The following is a 25,279-nucleotide window of genomic DNA, read 5'->3' on the forward strand; positions in this document are numbered from 1 at the left end:
TGCTCTACCCATCAGCCCCACTGCCCTACCCACCAGTCTCACTGCCCTACCCACCAGTTCCACTGCCCTTCCCACCAGTCCCACTGCCCTTCCCACCAGTCCCACTGCCCTACCCACCAGTTCCACTGCCTTACCCATCAGCCCCACTGTCCTACCCACCATTCTCACTGCCCTATCCACCAGACTCACTGCCCTACCCACCAGACTCACTGCCCTACCCATCAGCCTCACTGTCCAACCCATCAGCCCCACTGCCCTAACCATCAGCCCCACTGCCCTATCTGCAACCCACTGATTATTCTTCATGATTTTGATTAGCAGGCTAATGGAGATTGTCCAATCCCTGACCTTCTATTCGCAAGGATCGCAATTGCAAAATTGCTGCTGCTCTAAAAGAAAAAGTACCACTTCCGCTGGGTCCTGAGAAGCGAAAATTGCCAGGGAGCAACAACTGTTCTGCTGGTGCAATTTAGGAAATAGTCAGCCTGGTTACTTATTGATGATGTAACGCAAACGATTTCTAGTTTATGCTTGTAGAAAGATCCAGAGAAGGTTGAAGTATGTCTTGCATTGTGCACAAAAATGAATACAGCCATACATGCAGAGGCATTTATATTCTAGAGAGTTTAAGTTCAAAAGGGTAATTAGGATGGCTAGTTATATAAGAGTTACAATGATCTGTAGTTAGCATCAAACAGGCCTCAGCCTCAACACATGATTACTATATAATGGCTAGTCCTATTATAATGTACACAGCTTGACAAATGGCAAGTCATGTGGCTTGTGCAAGAAGCCTATGTCAAATGCAAGAAAATCAGATTCTATAAAATTATTACGGCTGATCGATACTAAAGTTCTAAATACGCACGTATAATCACAATGTAATTTGAAATAATGCGCTATATCTAAAGAAACTCTTGCGTAGCAGCTGGTTACGACAACCATTCGACATCTGCGAAACTGCTGGTGTATGCATATGCAATAAGGACAGTAGCAACGGAGTTGTTTCCTTTGCCCGCGAGACAAAATGCGCAATTGTAGCGATTCCGTGAATGCGGCTTTCCAAACCAAAAGAAAATATGTTTTATTATTGCTTGTGACATTTTAATTGTAATCCGCATCAACTTTCATTATTATTTGCCATCCGTGAATTGTGTGCAAAGGAAATCTTACGTAATTCTCTAATATAATTCATAATAAGCATTCAGGATGTCTGAAGAAAATGGAGGTTCGACTGAAGATTTTCCGACAGAAGTTGATGAAGACCTTCCCGTAGAATCGCATGAATTAGTGGATGACGACCAAACGGAAGACAGTTTAGCAAATGCTGAAGATCTATTAAATGCCACTGCAGAGCAAGACGAAGATGAAGATGCGGTAATTTTCTATCTACTTTTGAAGCCTATAATTGTTAACTACGTACTCGTTAATATGTTGGTGATCCTCTATCAAATTAAGTCTTACACGTTTCGCCAGATAGTGTTGCTTATTCTATTATAATTATATAACTTAGTTGTATATGCAAGTTTTTTTAAATACCAACAGCTTAGCGTACGATGTTATAAGATTAATCTCTTGGCTTTTTGTGCGACATGACTAAAACCCAACGCTTTCATGAAGAAGTTTCAAGCGAATCGCCAAATCACATGTTAATTCTAGTCAACTCGATATTCTTTTATTAATACGGATAAGTAAAAAAATCATTCTATTCGTCTTACACAGCTATACGGAAAACAATTTGTGGCAGTTTAGCTTATCTCAGTCCAACTGCCTGCAGTTTCACGGCGGAGGCGTGCAACCTAGACGCATTGTACGAACTCCGCAAACGCATTGTAATGTTACAGGTTAATCATACTAGGCGAAGTAGGATTTAGCGGTTGATAGAGAAGGTAAAGTTTTATTCGGCCTTTTGGGACAATGAAGCAAAGTTTGTCTTTATTATTGTAAGTTCTTGATTTTCCTTATATGTTTAGTTAATTGCTAGTCAGTGTTTTCAGGATTTGGGCCTGGATATAAAAAATGGAAACTAAAGAAAAAATAATTTTATTGTTTCGCAGTTTGAAACTGCTAGTATTAACTATCGGTTTTAGTATGAAATATATTTGTAAGGTTGTTACTGATGGCAAATACTTAATAAAAACTATTGGCTAACATATCTGTACACATAGGTCAACATTGAACTAATAAAGAAGTACTGGCTTGTGAGTTGCTCAACAACTCATCCCTATTGCAACGCAACCCTTATGCCAGCATGTACAACCACTTTACTCTTACAGTCAACATAAGAAAAACTAGCATACACAGTGTATATGTGAATAGCTTCAGACATCTACGTTTTACTAAAAAAATTGCCTGCCTTGTCTTACATCACTGTCGTGAGCCTTCTTGCGAGCTTTTTCGTTTTCAAAATAGATCTGTTAATTTATTAACTAATATAATATTATGGCCAAAGAAGTGACATGGTATATTCGTATTGTTGCAGATATTTGTAATTTTAAAATGGTGCCACCTACCCAATGTGTAATGGTTATTATAAAACAGTCTTGGAGGTTTGTACCAATGAGGCTAATGCAGAGTTAGTACTGTTGCCTGAACCTCACTCATATGCTTACTTTCAAGTATTGCTACAACAAACTAGATTACAAAGTACGAACATAGAGTATGTTATTATAAAACATAGTGTCAGGGATTGTTTTTAGCTTCGTTGTAACAGTTACCAACCCTAATGCTTATGGCTTTTAACCCTTTTAATTCTTTTATAGGTGTTGTTTGGAATATTGCCCTTTCACTTTACAATTGGTCAGAAATCAGTTTTTTTCAGTTTTGGGGCTATTATCCATAGTGTTTGTTTTTTGACGTTATGAAGCCGTTTGCACATGCGCTCGTTCATGAAAAAGTTGCTATATTTGTAGGAAACGATCGGCATTTTCCTATTTAATAGTATTTTTTGTTGTTTTGATACTATAAAAAAATTGCAAACAAAAGCATCGTTGTCAAAAGTTCATTGCAGAAGCTTAGTGTTTTTGACGATAAAAGTTGTCTTTAAGTATGGCCGACAACGATAGAATGACGTCACGAAAAAATGAAGGATTGTTGTTTTCAACCAACAGTCGTTACTCTATGGTGAAGACAAAAATATATATATATATATGTATATAGTTATATATAGTGCATATATGGTATACATATGCACTATATAAAGAGTTATTTGTTAACAAAGTGGGGTCCCAACTTTTTGCATAGGTCGATTATATCTAGGCCTTGGTCATTTTTACATAGTGTAGTTTTTCGCTCACATGGATATCACTAAGTATAACCAATGATATACAGCCCCCCCCCAGGATAGCCGACGGCTCTCATATGGGCGGGGTTTAATGATGGAGCTCTGTTGGGATGAACCCAAACACGGCACCCGAACAAACAAATATGCTGAATAAAGCCCCTTGTAAATTTACAAATATTATGAACTATAGTAGTTATTTTACTTATCTGTTGAATTCACTTTGTTGTCAAATAAATATAGTATCCCAATATTGTCACCATTATGATCACTGATCAGTTAGTTGCCATTCGCAAGCATTCGTGATATTAATAGTCACAATCGTTAAATAGCCCAAATTCGGTTTTGTATTTAGATTTTGAATATGAAAACTACACTGCACAGCTTTGTCTGCTGTCCCATCTTATTGGCCAGGTAAAACAATGTGACAACGATGAAAGACTTTGTCACTTTATATTAGGGTTGGTAAAATATTAATCAAAAACTAGGAAAAAAAGGCTGTTGTTCGGGTGATTTTGCGTAAATTATATTCAACTATAAGCGTATACTACGACCTTTAACAATTTTAAAATTACTAAAAGTAGGTAATTTGAAATGTTTGATTTTGCACGGTTCTATTATTTTGGTTAGGTATCACCCATAAATTGTAGAAATTCAAGGTGTGCTATTGTGAACCGCGGGGTCTACTGACTGACTGAGGTGATGAAACGATAACAGCGACCAAAACCTAACAAGGCAACGCAACCGCCCCGCGAGAGTCGTGTTTGCTCCGAAACCCAGGCTAGCACAATCCTAACATGGCTCCATCATTAAACCTTATGATAGCCGTTGACTATCCTTGGGGGCTGTATATCATTGGTATAACAAACAGATCCACTCTTGCCCAATTATGTGAGAATCAGACATGGCTACAAGTTTTAATTACATGCATAAATTAATAATAGTTCAGATGCAATATATCAAAACATGCAGTAGTTTCTAAAACACTAGTTGAAATCATATCAAGAGAAACCATTAAATTTATTTTTTTCAAAACAAAATATTAAACCTAAGATTCGATTCTGTCTTACAAAGTTATGGTTCATTTAATACTACTTGACCTAAGAATGAACCGTTTCTCGACTGTCTAAAAGCAATATAGGTGTTTTATCTTCTATATTTCAAACCAATTATTTGATACTCTGCTATTCTTTTTATGATTCTTGTATTGTATACAATAGAAAACAATTTTGTCTAAACCAAAATCATTGCCAATAAAGTAAAAACAGAATTGCTACCCAGTCTCCATTAAAAACTCCAGGAAAAAATTCAAGTCCATTTAATCACCTTTTTGTGGATGCTACCATCCTATTGTAGGCTCAGTGTAAATAAGTATAATTTTAGATTCAATAATAGAAGCTTTTGGATGTGTCTGTAGCCTCATTCGCTGATAAAAAGATTTTACTAGTTTAATCAGAAAGAATCAGTATTTTTCTATCATTTGTGATTGTTTTTGATTTTTGAGGTGATCTAACTACCACGATGTTTTAAGATTAAAATGCTCAGAAGAGAAATATGCGTGAAATGACGTCGCTAGTTGTTATCATTGATATCAGCAATTTTATTCAAATTGCAGCTTTCCACGGTTGTATTCTGTTAATATACGTGTGTTGCATAAGGTTATCAACAAAGTCTCTATGACTGAATGTTCAATCACTCATGTGGACCTCAAATATCATGAAAACTATAACAATCCTAAAATTATGGTAGGCGCACCATCGGGTCCACATGATCTTTATTTCAGGTATCCATTTGTGCTGGGCACGAGCACTTACTGGCCAACGAGTTTAGATTCGACCCCTCTTGCTCGAGTTTTTCGAGTATCATGTAGCTGGTAGTGCTTGGCACTAGTACTTCTTGGCCAACAGGCTTTTAAGGTATTAGGTTTGTTGATGTGGGTTTTATGTCTAAAATTTCTAAACATCAGACATTAAAATTTACAATGCAATTATAATTTGATTCAATTTATTTATTATTTTTACTACTATTAAACAATATTCGTGCTAGCATCGTTAACAGGCGGGTTATTAAACCGTGCTTAGAACGCAGGGCGCAATAGACCCGAGTTTTTCCCACTCGGATTTGTGTACTAAAGCCCAAACCCGGAAGATCGAAATGCTCAAAATTTCTATTACCAGAGACTCGAGAGAAGATAAACTCCTGAGTTCAATAAGTTTTATTACCCGTGCCCAGCACTAGTATTCATACCCACTAAGTGTGTAAAATTCGATTGCGCATGTGTCTACAAAATGTTTGAAATACGAATACTACAACTATTTAAATGAAGAATATTTTTGTTTTCGGGTGGCTGACCGCAAAAAGTGCTCTCCATATACTGTTTATAGATCTTGTGATAGAATAAATAGATTCTGCTACAATTTGCTTCTTGTTTATGCAATAAAGAGCCATAGAATGTCTAGATGTCAGACACTAGAAAGGCCTTTTTTAATGTCAGACAATTGTACAAATAGTCAACTGATTGAAGCCCAAGTTCATTTCTGTGCAGCTCATTTTACTTATTCTCAACAAAGCATGCACACATTTCTTTTTTAAGTCTCCAACAACTAAAACTACAAGGCAATGTGTGCAGCTGCGGTATATCCTAATAAGCATATTAGAATTATTACTTGTAAACCTGATCAATATTTACTAAAGTAAAAGTAAAGAAGTCACATCTTTATGTACCTAAATGTCTTGTAAAGAAGCTCATAGGAACTGCACAAGTGATTTGCTGATGTGTTTACAAGGGTCATCTGAGATAGCTTAGTTTTTCTATTGCTAGTTGAAGTGGATTTACGCACAATTTCAAAGAATATCACCAATTCGCTTCAGATGAGGTTATCTTATTAAGCGGGTAACATTTGCACCTTATGTTGTACAAATAGATAGCACGGGCAATGTTCATTCTGAAGCATTCATTGAGTTGACATATGTGTACAAGGTTTCTTTATTATTTCACAAATGTTGCATATGTATACGTTTAGAAAGATTTTGGCTGTGTTGTACAGTTGAAAGGTTGGAATGTTTTTTTTATAGAGCTTTTTAAAACAATCTTTAATGTGAACCTGCTGTACGATTAAAGACAGCAAGTTTCTCCTATATATATATATATATAGGAGAATTTATGAATTTATATATATATTAACTAAAAGCAAGTGCAAAAGCATATAAAAAGAGAACTCTACACTAAAAACCTAAAAGATTATTAGTGGAGTATGAAATATTTGAAAAATTATTGCGAAAAAAGTAAACTTTTAGTATTTGCGTTACAAATTTGTTTCGTGCGGAGCACTCATCAGACGCGATTGTACTAAAATCTTTTAGTACAATCGCGTCTGATGAGTGCTCCGCACGAAACAAATTTGTAATGCAAATACTAAAAGTTTACTTTTTTCGCAATAATTTTTCAAATATATATATATGAACCTGTCTATAAGATATGGGTCTCAGAAGTCAAAAGTCAGTCTGGAAACTTGGGAAAGCCAAAATGTTTTGTAATGTTTTAAAATTTCATAACATTCTGATCAACGGTTCTCAAGCTGTGAGCATTTTCTTCTGGCAGTGATGCAAAGTTGAGTTTTTTGTCAAGATGTCAAGATTTAATAACAGCTTTTTAACATATTAAATTCATTATTATCTTTGTTTAGGACTTTAGTAATATTGATCCTTGGTAAAATTAGGAAAAAGTGTAATAATATTGGAAACTCATGTCTCTGGTTAATATGCTCTATATAAAAGAAATGCGTTTGTCATGTCATACATGAAAAATGCGTAAAAGTTGCTGCAAGGCGAACAAGTTTAATATCAAATGTATATTTTTGCATGTTTTTTCATTAAATGATAACACCAATCCATATAACAGAGTTTCTTTATTAGCCTCATCAAGTTTAAAAAAAGGATAATTTAATCTTGTCATATATATGTATAACGTGATACATATACCAGGGGTGTCGCCTCATACATATGCATGATGTCGCAATTGATGTGACAACCCTAGTGTCATGACATATATTGATTTTATCCATTTATGAATCTGAATTATGAGATTGTGTTTGTTTGTCATAGTTGGTGATGAGATATCTTGAGCAGTCTAATATAGTATGACTGATAAACAAATGCTTAGTGAATTCTGTCTCTTCATAAATACAATGAAACTAACACTATCATAGACAGCTTTTATAGTCAGTTTTCACGTTACCTACACCATCAGTTTCGCTTATGAGCTAACATGGGCAAGACTAATGTTGAAAGAAATAGAAGGCAAATTATAAAATTGCTGTTTATACACCTCAAGCTATAAATTAGTATCTGTGTAATATCCAACCTGGACCATAGCAAAGTCTCCATATTCAAATTTATTAGTATTATATTTGAGACCATCAAAAAGTTGTTTCCAGATATAGAGGCAGTAAAGGTTTTTTCGGATGGAGTGGTTGGCAGTTCAAAGATCACTACCTCTTTTCAAAATAAGCTCGCTTGAAAGATGATTTGAATTTAAGTTAGAGGGGAACCTATTTTTTACTGGTTACGGAAAGGGACCTGTAGATGGGCTGCGAGGTAGTGTGAAAAAAACGGTAAAACCAAAGGTGGAGCGAGTTATTGTCAAAGATGCAGATTCATTCAATGCTCAATGTTCATCATCAGACGCAATACTTATTGTCGTGAAGCCAAAGGAAATTCATGAAAGTGAAGCCTCTCCAAACCAGAAGTGGAAGCGTGTCTAATGAGTAAAGGAACACAACAAATTCATTGTGTGCAAAATGATGCCTGTCAGGAAGAGCTGCGTGTTAGCTGTGTCAGTGGTTCTGAAGACATAACTAATCAGAAAAAAGAAGTTACAGCTGCGATTCAAATTGGATCAAACTTTCATCAGTGTGGCAATCATGTTGTAGTCAAATACCAAACAAAGTGTAGGAAAGACCGTCGTTATGTGGCCATCATAAAAGCTTGTGACGTAGAAATCATAAAGTTTGAAGTGCAGTTTGTAAAGAATGTCCCTATAGGTTTAGAATTTGTTATAAAGGAAAATGAACAGTCCTGGGTAGCGGAGAAACAAGTACTCACTATGTATCTTCGCACGCTAACTTCTAGACAAACGATTTATTTTGTTTGCCGAGTTCGATGAAACTGCTATCTTTAAATGTCTAAATGTGAGTGTTCAACGCTAGGGCAGTTATTTGCATTCTTGGATAGATATCTAGCTGAATAGTTGGTTATTGTGTAGCTCTGTTCAAAGTCTCTATTCGCGTCATGTACCCGCACTTGTTATATGTAATCCTTAATTTTATAAACTATTATTATGTTATTTTATTCCATGAAAATATGCAATTAAGCGAAATTAAAATTTTAATCAACAGTGTTACGTTTCCTATAAACCTTAACACCTAACTGGCTGATAACCACATGACAATCACAGTGTCTTGTCATACACAATATGCTGGTCTTGTCATACGCGCACCCTCAACTATCTGTACGTGTTATTGTTATAAGTCTTTACCTTTTTGCAAATTGTGTCTTCAAAACCTTGTCCATTTCACATTTTAAAGTCTAATGGTGGATTTAGTCACTTCAGAAAGGTTACTTACACACGGAAAATAGGTTCACAAAAATCAGTGTTTTTGTGATGTCACGTCATACATGCCCTAAATGGACCCTCATGATCTCAAGATCTGGTTAAATTAAGCAAAAGCAGCATCTTGTTGAGAATTATATGCTCTTTTAGATTAGACAGTTTAAAGTTGTATACAGTAGACTCTCGGTTCTTGACCACAATCCATTCCAGAAGGTCGTTCGAGAACCGAGTTGTTCGAAATCCGAAACAATTATTGCTATTAGAATTAATGTATGTAAATTTCAATCCGTTCCAAGCCGAGATAACAACTTCGGGAAAGTATTTTTTTAACGCTTCACACCATAAACAGTACTGTATACTACATACTATAAATAAAAACGGGGAGATATAGATCGTGTTCATTTTTAATAAACTATTTTTATCTATGATGATGAAAACAGAGAACATACGTTTCGTATGTTTTGCTCTTAAAACATCACAAACAATCTAGGTTAAGATACAGTACCAAAAATTGCAGAAATTGATAATGAAACAGCGAAAAATACAACAGATCAGTTACATCAAAATTCGTGTGAAAAAGAAAATTTAAACAGCAATATCGCGTTTACTTCACATTTTTGAAGGAGAATTCTCCCTCCAAAACAATTTAGGGTAACTCGACTGGAAGAGTTTTCTCCCTAGCAAATCTCTTCGGTAGAGGGACGTCGTCCCAGATGGTTCTTTCCTATTTTTAAAGAATTTATGCAGCATTGCTTGCTTCACCTTTTGTTAACGAATGTTTCCATGCTGTTTCCAGAGCTGTTCTGAATGTTTAATTCTAATGCGCATGTTCCGGTTTGGTCGAAAAGCAAATTTATGTTCGAAATCTGAGGCGAACTAATCTCAATTATTTTGGTCGAGAACCGAAGTGTTTCAAAAATAAGGTTCCACTGTATATTCAATCAGAGATACAGAACTTAGTAAAAACCTCTCTGACTGACACTTCATAAATTATGTCTTGACTTGTCTTTAACGAAAAAATATCATAAATAATAAATCGTCAATGTGTTGCCTGATTATCCTTGCCTTGTTATGACTTTTTCCGCATTCCTTATTCAATGATGCGATGTTCATTCTAAACTCGGCAGAACCAAGTATTTTCTGAAGCTGTTCAATTGAACTTTTTGATGACTCAAGCGCTACATTCCATTGTAGCAGTTGTCAAAACAAACTGAGATGAGTTGCCGTATGTCATATAGATTTTACGGCAATGTAAATGCGCTTTCATGTGCCCCCATTCTGCATTGTATTCTTTTGGTAATTGTAGAGTCTTGAATCGATAAAGGCAAGGATGGCTCAGATGGAGGAAGAAGCCAACAAGCTGACGCAGTATACGGAACAGCATGCTGCTACCCCAACATCTCCAACAGTTCCAACCTTTCACACACCAGATGAAAAGAAGGAGATAGACTCTCGCTCAATATATGTAGGCAATGTACGTATTGCTCGTTTATTCCGAATCTTTATCAATTTACACACAGTAGAACTTCGGTTGTCGAACAGAATCCTTTCTAGAAGGCCGTTGGAAAACCGAGTTGTTCCGAGATCCGAAACAACTTTTCCCATTAGAATTAATGTATTTAAATTTAAATCCGTTCCAAGTCGAAATAACAACTTCGATTAAGTATTTTTCAACATTTTACACCATAAACTGTACTGTATACTGCATACTAAAAGTAAAAATGGGTAAATATAGATCGTGTTTAATTTTCATAAAATATTTTTCATCTATGAAAAAAGAAAACAGAGTAAACATTTCGTATGTTTAGCTCTTAAAACATTGAAGGTTATGATACACTATCAAAAATCGATAATAAAACAGCAAAGAATGCAACAGATCAGTTACATCAGAAATCATGTGAAAAAGAAAATACAAACAGCAATGGCACGTTCACTTCACATTTTTGAAGGAGAATCCTCCTTCAAAACAATTTAAGACTCGAATGGAAGGGATGTCTCCTTAGAAATCTCTCTTCAGTAGAGGTGACGTCCTCCCAGATGGTTCTCTCCTTTTTGTCAAGAATTTATGAAGCGAAACTTTTCCTTTTGTTTGAGAACCTTCCGAAAGTGGCTCATAATACCGTTGTTCAACGTATAAACATGCTGTTTCTGAAGTTGTTCCGCCAGTTTACTCTGAATGCACATGCTCCGGTTTGGTTGAGAACTGACTTTATGTTCGAGATCCAAGACGAACAAATCACAATTTATTGAAAGCCGAGTTGGTCGAGAACCTAAGCGTTCGAGATCCGAGGTTCCACTGTACAGTCACCTCTACTCCAATCATTTTTACGTATGAATTTCTCAGCATTTATGATGAAAAGTTTGAAGTAGTTTTCAATGTAGGACTTTCATGGTTTTTCGTGATCTTGCCTTTTCAATAGAACGAAGCGGATGGTGGACATGAAAAGTTATATAGAAAAAATATACATGTAGATAAAAACATATCAATCGTTTTAGTTTATGTTTACCTGGTTAAAGGTTGACTTGCAACAGAGTTCACATTACAGTTATTTGGTATCAAAAGATTCACCATGTCTTACTATGCTGTGTTGGAGGTGCAAAATATGTGGAAATGTGATTACAAGCTCTTAGAATGCTAAAAAATGAACAGTTAATCACAGCCATCACGAAAACGCCGGAGATTAGAATCTTCTTCCTAAACGGCTCAAATGGGATGTAGCTGAACAAGGTGGCTTCTGTTTACACTTTCATGCAACCTCATTCGTCCAAATATTTTCACAAATATACTTCTCGCATTCATCAAAACCATGTCTATTGTCCTCACGCGTCTATTTCATCATCATTGTAGTGCTGTCATTTTGAGCACTGATATCTCAAAACCCATGTAAAATTTCATTTAATTTTGTAACCTTAGCTCGAAGGAGTGCATATCATCCTCTAATAAACATGCAGAGCCTATTGGTCTTCTGTGATAATCAAAAAAATGCTGCAAAAATTATTCTCGCTGCTTGGCAGGAAGTATGGGTCACATGATCAGATTACGACTAGACGATTAGACCAATGCAAAACAAAACTGTAAAGTAGCGAGCATTTATATTTGATACTGGCTTTTTGGTAAAACCCCAAAGTGTTAGTCATAAACTAGTGCTACGAGATGTTTTATATTGAGCCTTTTATTTGCCTTTCATTTCACATGCATCACGAGTCTAAACAATAACCAAATTGTTTGAGTACATCAGAGAAATAAATTGATTCCAACCTACGGCGTTTCCGTGATGGCTGCGATTAACTGTTCGTTTTTGAGCTTTTAAGAGCTTGTAATCATATTTCCACATATTTTGCACCTACAACACAGCAGAGTAAAATATGGCTAATCTTATAAAACCAAATAACTGCATTGTGAAGTTTGTTGCAAGTCAGCCTTTATGTTAGTCATTTACCTGGGATACGTCATCACCACTTCTGCTTCATTACCTATGTGTTGCCCTGAGTTTACTATCACTTATTTATGTCTCTGCAGTGAGCTAACCCTAAACTCTCATTTTATTGATTGTTTTATATATTTGTGTAATTTATATGCATATACATATATATTTTCGTTTTACATATATTGTTCTGTCATAGTTTCACCTGCTGTATTTAGTATAATGCTGTGCGTAGTTTCTAGAAGCATTTACTATTAGGCTTTTGGGCAGTGGACCTAATTAACTGAAATAGGGATATTTGTTCCAAAGTACGATGGTTTTGGCATAAGAACCATAACATCGTTCATCTTATATTATCTCAAAACAAATCAACTTTGTATGCAGAGGTTTTACTGTAAATTTTCAACTAGTGTTGCGTCGATGGCTTGCGTCTCTAGCCTGTATTTGATACCACATTCACAAGGTCGATGGCTTGCGTCTCTAGCCTGTATTTGATACATTCACAAGACATTCTCTACACTAACAAAGTTTTTGTAAAATGATTGTAAAAAGAGACGGAGGATAGATGTCGAATGCATCATAGGTAACTTGAAGTGCAATGAGTGTCACACAGATCAATGTATTATCACAGCTCTTTATAAGATTATGAACTCATACCGGTGTGAGGTACAATAAAGGCATCACATAGGAATTGGCACTTTTTATCGTACTTTAGGTTGATTATGGGGCGACAGCGGAGGAGCTGGAGACCCATTTTCATGGCTGCGGTTCTATTAACAGAGTTACTATAAACTGTGACAAGTACACGGGACACCCCAAGGGGTGAGTAGGCTTATTTTCTAGTTATAGAAAATATATGAGCCTTTGACAGAGGGAGTGCAGAAATGCTGCATGGCAATATCAAATTGAGTTGGAAATAATACAATAATAGCAGTTTCTTTGGAACACTTCATAACTTAACAGTAAGAGTGAAATATTTTTAATGTGTCTATATATACTCACATGTATATACACACATGTAGATATATACATGTGTGTATATATCTACAAGTATATATATACAGTATATACACATGTGTATATATAAACAAACATGCATATATATATATATATAAACATGTATATACCCTACAGGATGAAATTATTCGATGGATTTAATAATTTGCGTGCTGTCAATTCCGCGAATTATTAAAATCCGTGAATCATTGGTTTTACTTTTAATGCAAGGGAGAATAACTACTACCTTAAACTAAAAACTAAGTAGCTAGGCAGAGTTAGTAAACGTAGTTGAGTTCCAAACTCTTTTGAAATCATCGCCGAGGCGTTGAGTTAAGCCCATTGCCGATGCATCACACTTCTTTACAAGAGTATTCAAAGTTGTCACAAGTTATTCGGATTTTGGCACGGCGTCATTATCGCAAAAATCTCTCCTGCAGTTCTTTACGTTGAAACAACTCATAACTTACCACAAGCTGTTGGTTTACCAAAGGCTTCCAAATCGATGAATATTCATGAAACCCTCTGAATTCAGTCAAAAGTTTATAGCTTAGCATGATCGACAAAAATTTCCTGGCTAAATAGAAACCTAAACACGTGGTATACGCACGTGAAGATTTTACTCCATTGCTAGCTGCTTTCACGGATTAATGTATTCACGAATGTGTTCATCCGCGAATAATTCAGTCCACGAATGTGCATGAAAAGACAATTCTCGTGAAATTCAATTCCGCGAATAATTTCATCCTGTATGGTATATGGGGCATTTACATCAAAATTCTCTCTAAGCGGCCATTATTTTATAATGATTAGATTTTGTCCATTTTTTAATATCCATATGACAAATGTTCAAAGGCACAAGAGGGAAATAGTTACACCAGAACACTCTGAAAATAAAGCTAAGTCAGTATTCTTGTATATAGAATACAAGAATACTTTATCCGGATGATCATAGTGGTATCACTCCACAATGTGTACTTGATGCTATGATGATTTATCTATATGTAAACACGCAAAGATTTAGCATTTCTTCTGACCCTTTTGCCTATTATTCTTCAATACAATTTGAAAGCAAAGTTTGATAGCTTTTAGCTTCACATTTGCCTCCATTTTAATTTTTAATGAAGTTGCTTTCCGACCAGATCTCACAGGTAGGGAGACAAGGGAAAATGTAAGTCTACGGAAAAAACAATTGAGCATCCTTCAGTTTTGTTACCTAAGTGCTCGACAGCTGGTTTTGTATGTCTACTTGCTCTATGATATATATGTGCCACTGTATTTCCTTATTTTGTACTTATACAAGTGCTAGCATTTGGTTTTCATTCAAATATAACCTTACACATTATTCACGAGTAATCTAATTATTATACAAGATGTCGATTACAAATATCCAGTTTTACTTAACATTTGGCAATCACAATATTGCATTACACTTTAGCCCTTACTGAACACATAGATGCATGAATCGGTACATCTGGCTAGCTCATTGCTTTGTTTCCAGAAACATGAGAATCATAGTATTTCTTTGAATACACGATGCACTGCTTTGTAATCAACATCTTGTTACGGAAATTCTCTTTGTGATAAAATCCATTTTCATTTCGGCGTTATGCTTGTTTTGGGCTTTTGACCATCAGTGGTGTTTCTTTCTAATGCAGTTTTGCATACGTGGAGTTCAGTGAGGCGGAATCAGTAGAGAATGCAGCAGCCATGGATGAGTCACTGTTCAGGGGAAGACAAATCAAAGTAAGTAAAATTTTAAAACTGAAAAGTTTCAAATGATGCAATTTTTGCAGGATACTTCTAGATCATCAACCATAGCTGCTATTGGTAGAGCTTGTGTTGGCATGGGTTTAAAAAAGATTGTAAATAAGCTTCAAATTATGAGATGTAACTTAAATTGTAAATGAAGTATGAGTAATACGACTTTCCAATGTTGCTCAGGTTTTGTAACACGGAGTTACTGTCTATTGAAATTGGTCATGCTAAATAAGCTAGTGGCTAATGTGAAGCCATGAGCTTGAAAAGGTTTTATGTTGAGATGGAGGTCTTTCACAAAGGTTTTATGTTGAGATGGAGGTCTTTCACAAAGGTTTTATGTTGAGATGGAGGTCTTTCACAAAGGTTTTATGTTGAGATGGAGGTCTTTCACAAAGGTTTTATGTTGAGATGGAGGTCTTTCACAAAGGTTTTATGTTGAGATGGAGGTCTTTCACAAAGGTTTTATGTTGAGATGGAGGTCTTTCACAAAGGTTTTATGTTGAGATGGAGGTCTTTCACAAAGGTTTTATGTTGAGATGGAGGTGAAGATGGTCTTTCACAAAGATTATTGTCTAAATTTTGGTATCTGCAAACCCGCATCATTCATTGCTATGCTTGAAGGGGTCACATAGTAACTATGCTTAGATATAAAGCTAGGACTGCCATATATGACGAACAACAAAATAAAATGTAGTCATGAGATGGAATATTCTCTAAGCAATACGCAAATCTTACTGACAAGCCTCCAAAATTAATTCAAAAGCTTATAAATTCACCTGTTTTTTGGCAGTTGTTTTTTCTTGTACAGTGCACCCTCAGGATACGATTACCCAGTTACACGGTTTTTTCACCTTACGAAGTGGAATATGATGATTTTTTCACCTCGCCGTATGAATCTTATTTGACCGTAGTAATTCAACAAAGTTTTTGTCCGAGTTTAAATTCAGCAACCAGTGTGCTTATCACATACAGTGAAACTTCGGCTTTCGCACATAATCCATTCGAGAAAGTTGTTCGAAAACCGAGTTGTTTGAGATCCGAAACAATTATTCCCATTAGAATTAATGTATGTAAATTTTAATCTGTTCCAAGTCGAGAAAACATCTTTGGCAAAGTATTTTTTTAACATTTTACGCTATAAACTGTACTGTATACTACATACTATAAATAAAAAGGGGTAGATCTAGATCCTCTTTCTTTTTAACAGAAGATTTTCTATCATGATGATGACAAAAGAAAACTATAAGTAAACATTTCGTATGTTTTGCTCTAGAAACATAAAAAACATCCTAGGTTAAGATACAATACCAAAAATTGCAGAAATTGATAATGAAACATTAAAAAATTCAACAGATCAGTTACATCAAAATTTGTGTGATAAAAGAAAATATAAACAGCAATGGCACGTTTGCTTCATATCTCTGAAAGAGAATCCTCCAAAACAATTTAGGGTAACTCGATTGGAGGAGTTGTCTACCTAGCAAATCTCTTCGGTAGAAGGACGTCGTCCCAGATGGTTCCTTGCTTTTTGTAAAGAATTTATGAAGCGTAAATTGCTTCTCCCTTTGTTAACTAACGTTTCCATGCTGTTTCCGGAGCTGTTCCGAACGTTTGATTCCTATTCGCATTCTCTAGTTTGGTCGAAAACCGAATTTATGTTCGAGATCCGAGACAAACAAATCTCAAATATTTTAGTTAAAAATCGAATTGGTCGAGAACTGAAGCGTTCGAGAACCGAGGTCCCACAGTATATCGAAATAACAAAGACGCCCGATTGCTGTTCGCCGAAAATGTTTTTACAATGCCTGAAAGAGACACGATGACCGATTTCTCTCAGTTCAGCATTTCTCATGTGTAAAACGGTAATATGTTTGATTTAAAACTCAGTAGCAAAGTTGGAGTTGCAATCAAAACCAATAAATTATACACTACATATACTAAAGTTACTGTAGGTAACTATAGTTACTATGGTTAACATAACATGCCATTTTGTAACTAGTTTTCAATATGTACAGTACTTACTTGAAATTCTGGTAATTGTAACCAGATGTTTGTATTATATAATTATTATGGTTTCTATACCCCTACATACGATTTTTTCACCATACGATGCCAACTCTGGAACGTATTAAAATTGTCCTGAGGGTGCACTGTATACCAATAATCGCAAAAATTATCTAGAGATATGAAAGTTGTGTTTGGGAAAAGTTTGAATACTATTAAATAATTATGGAGTTGGTTATTTATTACATTTTAACTCTTTGTTCAATGTATACTTCACATCTCGGTAAAATAGAACATTTTACATAAAATTCTTTGGTCAAGTCTATGACTTCTTTGGTCAAGTTTATGGCTTTTTTGGCAAAGTCTGTGTCTTCTTTGGCCAAGTCTATGACTTCTTTGGTCAAGTCTATGACATCTTTGTTCAAGTCTGAATCAATGTTGGGATCTCAGTTGCATTAATAGGTTTATATAGACTTTTGACGAGTTTGAAACACGATGTAGTTAGCTAGTAACCTAGTCCCTTGGCTCATTGCACAGAAGTATGACTCTAGATAAAGCAAACAGTCATAGTTTTCTATCGAAATACAGCAGATTATGAGCTTGACAGCCAAATATTTATCAGATAAAATAATAAAGTTGATTAAGTCTAGAGAAAAATCCTTGTCTATTCAAAACCAAATTTGTTGTTGTTGTTGTTAGAAATTGAATGATTTATTCTCTATTTATTTCTAAAAGGCAACAAACCATATTCATAGAATTCTCACTAACATCTCTACTAACTCATGAAATTTGAAAATCCTAATTGCAAGAACAAAAAAGCTATGCAGATGAGTAGAAAGTCTTTATTTTTGGATTCAGCGTGTCTCTGCTTATCTTGGGGATGTTTGGATTCCAAAGTTTTGTTCAGCATTCGAGGCAAAATTTTTAAGTTTTTAGCGGGAATTCCAATTTGTTCGAGTTTGAGGACACTCGAACACATAGGTTGAAGCATGGATAGGAAATTTATGTACCAGGTCGTTACGCTAATTCTTCTCCTAATGCCTTTATTCAGTACTTTAGAAGTGCTAATATGCGCACCTACATGCTCATAAAATTATAAGGACTGCTCATGATTCGACGCTTCATGGCATGTTTTTACAGGTAACACCTAAGCGTACAAATATACCTGGCCACAGCACAACCAACAGGCCTCCTAGAGGGCGTGGCAGGGGCTACAGAAGTCGTGGGTTTAGAGGTGGTTACCGCGGGCGTTACCGAGGTGGATATAGGTAAGTGAATTCTTGTGATCAAAATTTCATCTATGATAAAGACTTAATAGTGTTTTTGTGCATCACTGTTACTATATTTAATATCAATACAACTAGAATCTTTGTGCAGTGCAATTGTTGGCCACACATACCCGTTCTATTGACAAGTGGAGTTATTTCAACTTGCAACAACTGAATTGCTCAAGGTACAGTTCACCACGAGTTGCGATGTCTCTGTTATAGTTTTTTTTCGCCTCATGGTGTCACTCACAATGTTTTTTCGTCCTTGCCATACGATATCAACAGAGATTTCTCTCGAATTTCAAATTTGGCAGTCGGTGTGCTGATTACATCAGAATAACAAAGATGCCAATATGCTGTTCTCCTAGTTCCCGCCCACAACTCCTGAAAGAGATACGATACTCTCTCTCTCTCCCTCAGATCACCGTTATTCATTATGTTATAGTGAAAAAGAAACCAAAAACAGTAAAGTGATATAATTTTAAACGATGACAAAATTAAGGTTTAATTTAGTGAAATACATACCGAAACTTAGCTTTAAGTGTGTGTTGTGTGTTTAGTCAACTAAATTCATTTAAGTTGAATTCGACGCTTACATCATACGTCTGTCTCGAAGGTGAGATCTCACTATGGTACTTACTGCATACAGTGCATTGTAATGTTACATTTTGTTGCAGATTATATTCACTAAATACATTGAAGTTATTTTAGGTAACTATAGTTACTAAGGTTAATAAATTATTCTGTTACCAATTTCTACATACCGTAAAACCTTTAATTGAAAGCCATTGTGCTCTATTTTTCAACCCTTCCTCTATAGTTGCAGTCGATTGGAGGTGGCGTTCAAATATTTGTATTTTTCAAATGACTCATCAGAATTTTGGGAAGATAAATGTTGCCCTCTTTTTCTGATGGAGCGATACTAAACCTTTTGGATGCAATAAATCTGCTAACTTACCTCTATATTGTCCAATATCTCTTAATAACTATGCATTAACTCATTCGCACCCGACTAATCTCTAGGCGATTAGCCCCAGATACCGCTAATTTTTCAGGAGGTTGCCGTAATTCAAATTACTACTACAGGAGACAGACTTAAAGGTTGACTTGCAACAAAATTTACATTACAGTTATTTGGTATCAAAAGATTCACCATGTCTTACTCTGTTGTGGTGTAGGTGCCAAATATGTGGAAATGTGATTACAAGCTCTTGAAAGCTCAAAAACGAACAGAAAATCGCAGCCACACAAGACTGCCGTAGTTTGGATTCGTTTTCCAAAACGACTAAAATGTGACGTAGTTGTGCGAGATGGTTTCTGTTTACACTTTCTTGCAACCTTATTTGTCGAAATATTTTCACAAATACACTTCACGTTTGCAATAAAAACCATGTCTATTGTTCTTACGCGTCTATTTCATCGGCATCGTAATGCTGCAACTTCGAGCACTGATATCTCAAAACCTACCATAAAAATATGTTTAATTTTTTAATCTTAGCTTGAACGATTACATATCATCCTCTGATGAACATGATGAGCCTTTTGGTCCGCTGTGATGGTCGAAAAATGCTGTAGAAATTGTTCACGCCATATGGCGGGAATTGTAAGTCACGTGATCAGATAATGTTAGTTTCAGTTCAACTTTGATCTATCGCAAATAACGGACACGCTTTCTCGTATTAAACTTGTTAATTTCAATTCGTCATAATGTCTAATGCGCCACATCGTGTTTGTGCAGCTGCCAAGCTGAGAAGCACCTTTTTTCTTGGCCAATAGCAGAGAAAAGACCAGACCTTCACCGGGCATGGAGCAACTGGGTGAAGCTGGATGTGACAAACTTTATTTATTCGCCTGCTTGCTCTTACCTTTGTTTTCGCCATTTCAAAGATTACATGTTTTCTAACCGGTTTGCATACTCCACATGTCACCAAAGCACGTGAGTAATTTATTTTATGAGCTACTTGTATTAGTAATAGTAACTCGGGTTATTTTCTAGAATTCTCCTAATACTACTGTATTAATCTATATTTAATATTACAATATTAATGTCATTTAATTGTAATATGTTATTATTAGTATTTTATCTTTTTAATTACATATACTATTCTTATTATAATAACAAAACTAATTCATACTGCATATCTATCTGTAAAACGTAATATATTAATCTATAATTGATAAAATAATGTTATAAGTTTCACGATTAATTTTGCCAAATTTCTTAACCCCACTCACTTATAGATATGTTATATAAAACAGTTATTGTCATTTTCTTGTATCATCGTTAATAGCATATTAATATTATTAGATGATTATTATTAGTATTAGATGATGAAGAGTTTGTGCCACCCACTGAAGACTGGGAAGAGTTTGAGCGCTATGTTGGCCAGCGTGAAACGCTCTCCAATTACATGTAAGATAGAGCTGAACTTAACCAAACTTGACAAAATATAAAGAATATCCATAGAGTTATTACTCAAATTTTTATGTTTACAATATCATGGATTCTGATAAGGTTTTGTAAAATCCGCGTCATGATTGCATGGCTATATATTTATTCTTTTTCTGATCAAGCAAATATGATATAATAACAGGAAACGATGTTGTACAAATCTTATTGCAAGTCAACTATTGTGTTGTGATTTCAGACCCGAATCCTCCTTCAAAGAGGAGAAAATAATAGTAAGTGTGACAGCACTCCAGCGGCTATTTCACTGTCACGCTTGCGCCCTCTCCTGCTCATTCACGATGGTGCGAGAAGGCGGATGGGTAGAGTTCAAGGTTACATGTGCTTCCTGTCACCAATCTTACACTTGGGAAACAACTTCCAGAGTGAACAGAGCTCACGTCATCAACCCCCTTCTGGCGGCTGCAGACCTCTTTTTTGGCGGATGCTTTACGCAGAACCTCCAGTTTTTGTCGCTCATGAACATCGCGATACCAAGCCACAGCGTTTGCCTCTACCAACAAAGAGAATATTTACATGGTGTGAGTGTTAATATTTACCCATAAACTTGGAAAATGTGAGTAAAAGCTTGGCACACTAATTGCATAACGACATTTAGAAACAATTTTTTTCTTGAAATGAAAATATGTCATCCTTCAAGCGAATTATATTGTAATTTAAAATTCTTCATCATAATATAGCACAAAAAGGGGGAAGAGGATTCTACATTCTTAGACTAATGATACAAATTAATCTTGTATAATGAAGTTCTACCATATTTTACGGTGTATTGCTGAGCAGTACACCCTGCATAACGAAGGATTGATGGCAGCAATCGATTGGGAGCTTGATTTGGCAGGTGACGGTAGATGCGATAGTCCAGGGCATTGCGCACTATACGGGGCCTACACTATGATGGATCAGAGCTGCGGTTTAATAGTCAGCAGCCATCTTGTCAAGGTAAAACTTTGACAGTTTTTACTTCACAGCCTGACAAAAACCCAAATTTTTTAGTCATCAATACATAAACACGAAGTTGCTGATTTAGCTAAATAATTCATTCAAATAATGTGAAAGTGATTGTTGGTCGTAACTTTCTTTACTTTGCAGTCAATGGGGACCACCAGCTCTAACGCCATGGAGCTGGAAGGTTTCAAGCGATGCCAGTCCGATCTAATTTCCCACGGCCTGATAGAGAGGTCCATTACAACGGATGTTGTTACAAAGGTTGTGTGCATACCGCAAGCTTGTGTTTTGGCTTATGCCGCAAATTCGTCGCGGTGAGCGACAGCCTCTACCTGCCTGCTTGGAGTCTAAGATTCAGGCTCTTTTCCCACCAACGGATGATGAAGAGTTTGCAGACTTGCAAACAAGATTTGCGGCATAAGCCAAAACACAAGATTGCGATATGCACACAACCTTTTCCGAGCATTTGGTGATGGCTCTCCAAATGGGAATAGATTATCTACCAAAACAATTATTGAAAAACAATAATTGCTGATCATCAAAATAATCTCGATCTTTATATAATAAAATCATAAAACTGGTACACTCTCTACTGTAGTAAGTGTACAAGCCAAATATAACAGTTCTCCTTGTGTTCCACGAGTTCAGAATATGTGTGTTCAACCGATGCATTAAATGTGTAACACAAGAATTGTAGATAATGCTTGACACATTAGCATAGCTTTGGTGTTGTTGGCATTAAATGAAAATCCAACTCACTATGATATCGCAAGTAATTATTCCACCCCAACTCAAGGGATGCAGGCGCCACACGTTCGTCCACACCAGGATGCATACACAAGCATTCATGCTCCCCGCGGTCATGGAGATGATGCGCAAACTCAGCATCATGGCAGCACAAACATTCAGGAAGAGATGGCATGTCTTGACAGCACTTGCAGACATACCACTCTGTAGCCGGTGGTATTAGCTCCTAAAGAAATGAACAGATATGTCTATGCAACCATAGCTAATACATCAGGTCGATGTTATCCAACAGTATATCAGTGCAGCACTAGATTTAAATATTAAAATTGTTAATGTTGTCATTCGAGAAAAATCTGTAATTATTTTTTCGCAATATGAAGCGATAATTATCATCATTAAAATCATATATATATATAATATTCGTACTATCACTCGCTAGCTAAAACTATTACTACTAGCTAGCTTGGCACATAAGAGCTGGCTAGTGGCGGTGCTTACTTGCTGGGAGCTTTGATTCTGTTGAGGATCTTTTTCAGATAGAGTGTCAGGCTCGAAACGCCAGGGTCTTAACTCTTCAGAATTTGACATTTTTATGATCGCAACTCAGACATGTACACGTACGTTGAATTGTCGGACGGAATGGCCAAGCTGAAACTGTAAAGTAACGAGCATCTATATTTGATACGGGGTCTTAGGTTAAACCCGAAGTGTTTGTCATAAACTATTGCTACGATAAGTTTTATATTGAGCTTTTTATTGGCCTTTCAATTCACGCGAGAACATCACGTGACAAGACAATAACCAAAATCCGCGGATACGTCATCGAAATCAAGAGATTCCAACCTACGGCGGCTTTTCGTTTTTGAGCTTTTAAGAGATTGTAATCACATTTCCACATATTTGGCACCTACAACACAACAGAGTAAGACATGGCGAATCTTTTGATACCAAATAACTGTAATGTGAATTTTGTTGCAAGTCAACCTTTAAGATAATTTACTCATTCTAATTTCACAAGAACAGCCAAGTCTTATCTTTCAAATTATATTATTTAGACAACTCATATCCCTTTTATGTAGATTCGGGCCTCAAAGAAGGTAGTTTCAGGAAATCTCTAATTTTGAAAAAATTGTCATTTGCAAAGTTAGATTTGCAAATGAAAGTTGCAAAATATACAAAGTTTGACTGAAATTACTTATTTATTACATACAATACATAGTTCTGAGTATTATTGATACATATGCAGTTAGTCATGAACATGAAAATCATGAAACTAACTTTTCCTCACGAGTATCATCCCTCAAACAAAAGTATAGCAAATCTATATGCCAATATAACTCAAATAAAACGTCATGAAAATGTTTCAAATAATAAAAATATGTTCAACAACTCTGTTCTTGACTTTTCAGACTTCATAGACAGCTCTAAGAATCAATATGATCCTATCGAAACTGAAAGATAACGTTAGTCTGACTGCAGCTGGCAGCTCGAAGATTGCATTTTTATTTGAGCATAACGATTCAATTTGGCGAAATTAAAAGTTGATAAAAACTTTGAAACATTAAAAATAACGTTTTAATTTAATTTATGCAGTCTTTCAATGTCTTACCACTTCTGAATCTGCATATTTACTTCGTGAGTTTTGAAAAAAAATTATCGCGAACGATAAAATCTCAAGTCGGCACGGTGATTTCGGTTTTGGTAGATATTGAAATGGGTGTACTAATTTGGTTATAACTTTTGCCAGGGACGTCATAGAGGCATAATTTAAAGTTATGTAATGGTAATCTATCAAATGCTACATATATATATTCATGAACAAGTGACATGTAATATAATTATGGTTCATTTATGTCACTTGTTCATGAATATATATTTGTAGTATTTAATAGATTATCATTACATAACTTATAAATTTCCAGATTTATAGCATATTATTTGATAGCAACATTGTCGCAATCTGATCTTGCAATCGTTTGACGCTCGTAACTCCTTTTCTATTGCACATAAAAAGCTAGTTTTTGTTGCAAACTGTAGCTAACATATGAGTGCAATGAGCTTTTACACAACATTTGTAAATATAGATATACAATAAAAAATATGTCTTCAAATTTAGTATAAAATAAAAATTGCAAAGCAGGGCCCAGGCTATAATATCATCGCAGGTTAATTGCAAGCAATAGATATCAACTGGTAAAGATATTTCTCGGTTTTTCAATTCAAAATTATTGAAAACTCTTTGACAAGTTGGAGGTAAGTTAGCAGATTTATTGCATCCAAAAAGGTTTAATAATCGCACCACTGAAAAGAGTGGCAATATTCGCTTCACCCGTAAAAGGGCTAAATGTATCTCCCCAAAAATCTCACGAGTCATTTGAAAAATACAACACCCGCCTCTATTTGAACGCCACCTCTAATTGACCGCTACTAGGGTCGAAGGGTTGAAAATAAAGCACCATGGCATTCAATTAGAGGTTTTACAGTAATTACTATGGGTTTCTATACCACAATATAACATTTTTGCCTTTGGAGGCCATCACTGGAACGAATTAATATCGTATGGTGAGGGTTCATTGTACAAGATGAATTTTTTTTACATGAATTGCACTTGTCAATGTGTGTTTTCAGAGGCAGAGGGCGGGGCAACTATTACTCTCCATACTGAAGGCAATTAGTTTGAAATCTGCTGCTCGACGTGAGACATAGCTACGGTACCCTACACAGTCTGACACCTTGGTTGACCTTGTACATAATGATGGATCTGTGTGAATGTGT

The 25,279-nt window shown here is 35.6% G+C and overlaps 1 protein-coding gene across 1 annotated transcript; it reads left to right on the forward strand.

Annotated features, from left to right (window-relative positions):
* Window positions 1-1,026: 1,026 nt before the first annotated feature.
* On the forward strand, window positions 1,027-25,272 carry LOC137390049 (uncharacterized). Its single transcript, XM_068076289.1, has 6 exons — window positions 1,027-1,377; window positions 10,198-10,365; window positions 13,032-13,138; window positions 14,971-15,058; window positions 18,218-18,345; window positions 25,133-25,272. The coding sequence occupies exons 1-6, from the start codon at window positions 1,210-1,212 to the stop codon at window positions 25,167-25,169; spliced, it is 696 nt and encodes a 231-aa protein (XP_067932390.1). The 5' UTR covers window positions 1,027-1,209; the 3' UTR covers window positions 25,170-25,272.
* The last annotated feature ends 7 nt before the right edge of the window (window positions 25,273-25,279 follow it).

Source organism: Watersipora subatra, chromosome 3 (assembly GCF_963576615.1).
Source record: "Watersipora subatra chromosome 3, tzWatSuba1.1, whole genome shotgun sequence".
In the NCBI taxonomy this organism is placed as follows: domain Eukaryota; kingdom Metazoa; phylum Bryozoa; class Gymnolaemata; order Cheilostomatida; family Watersiporidae; genus Watersipora; species Watersipora subatra.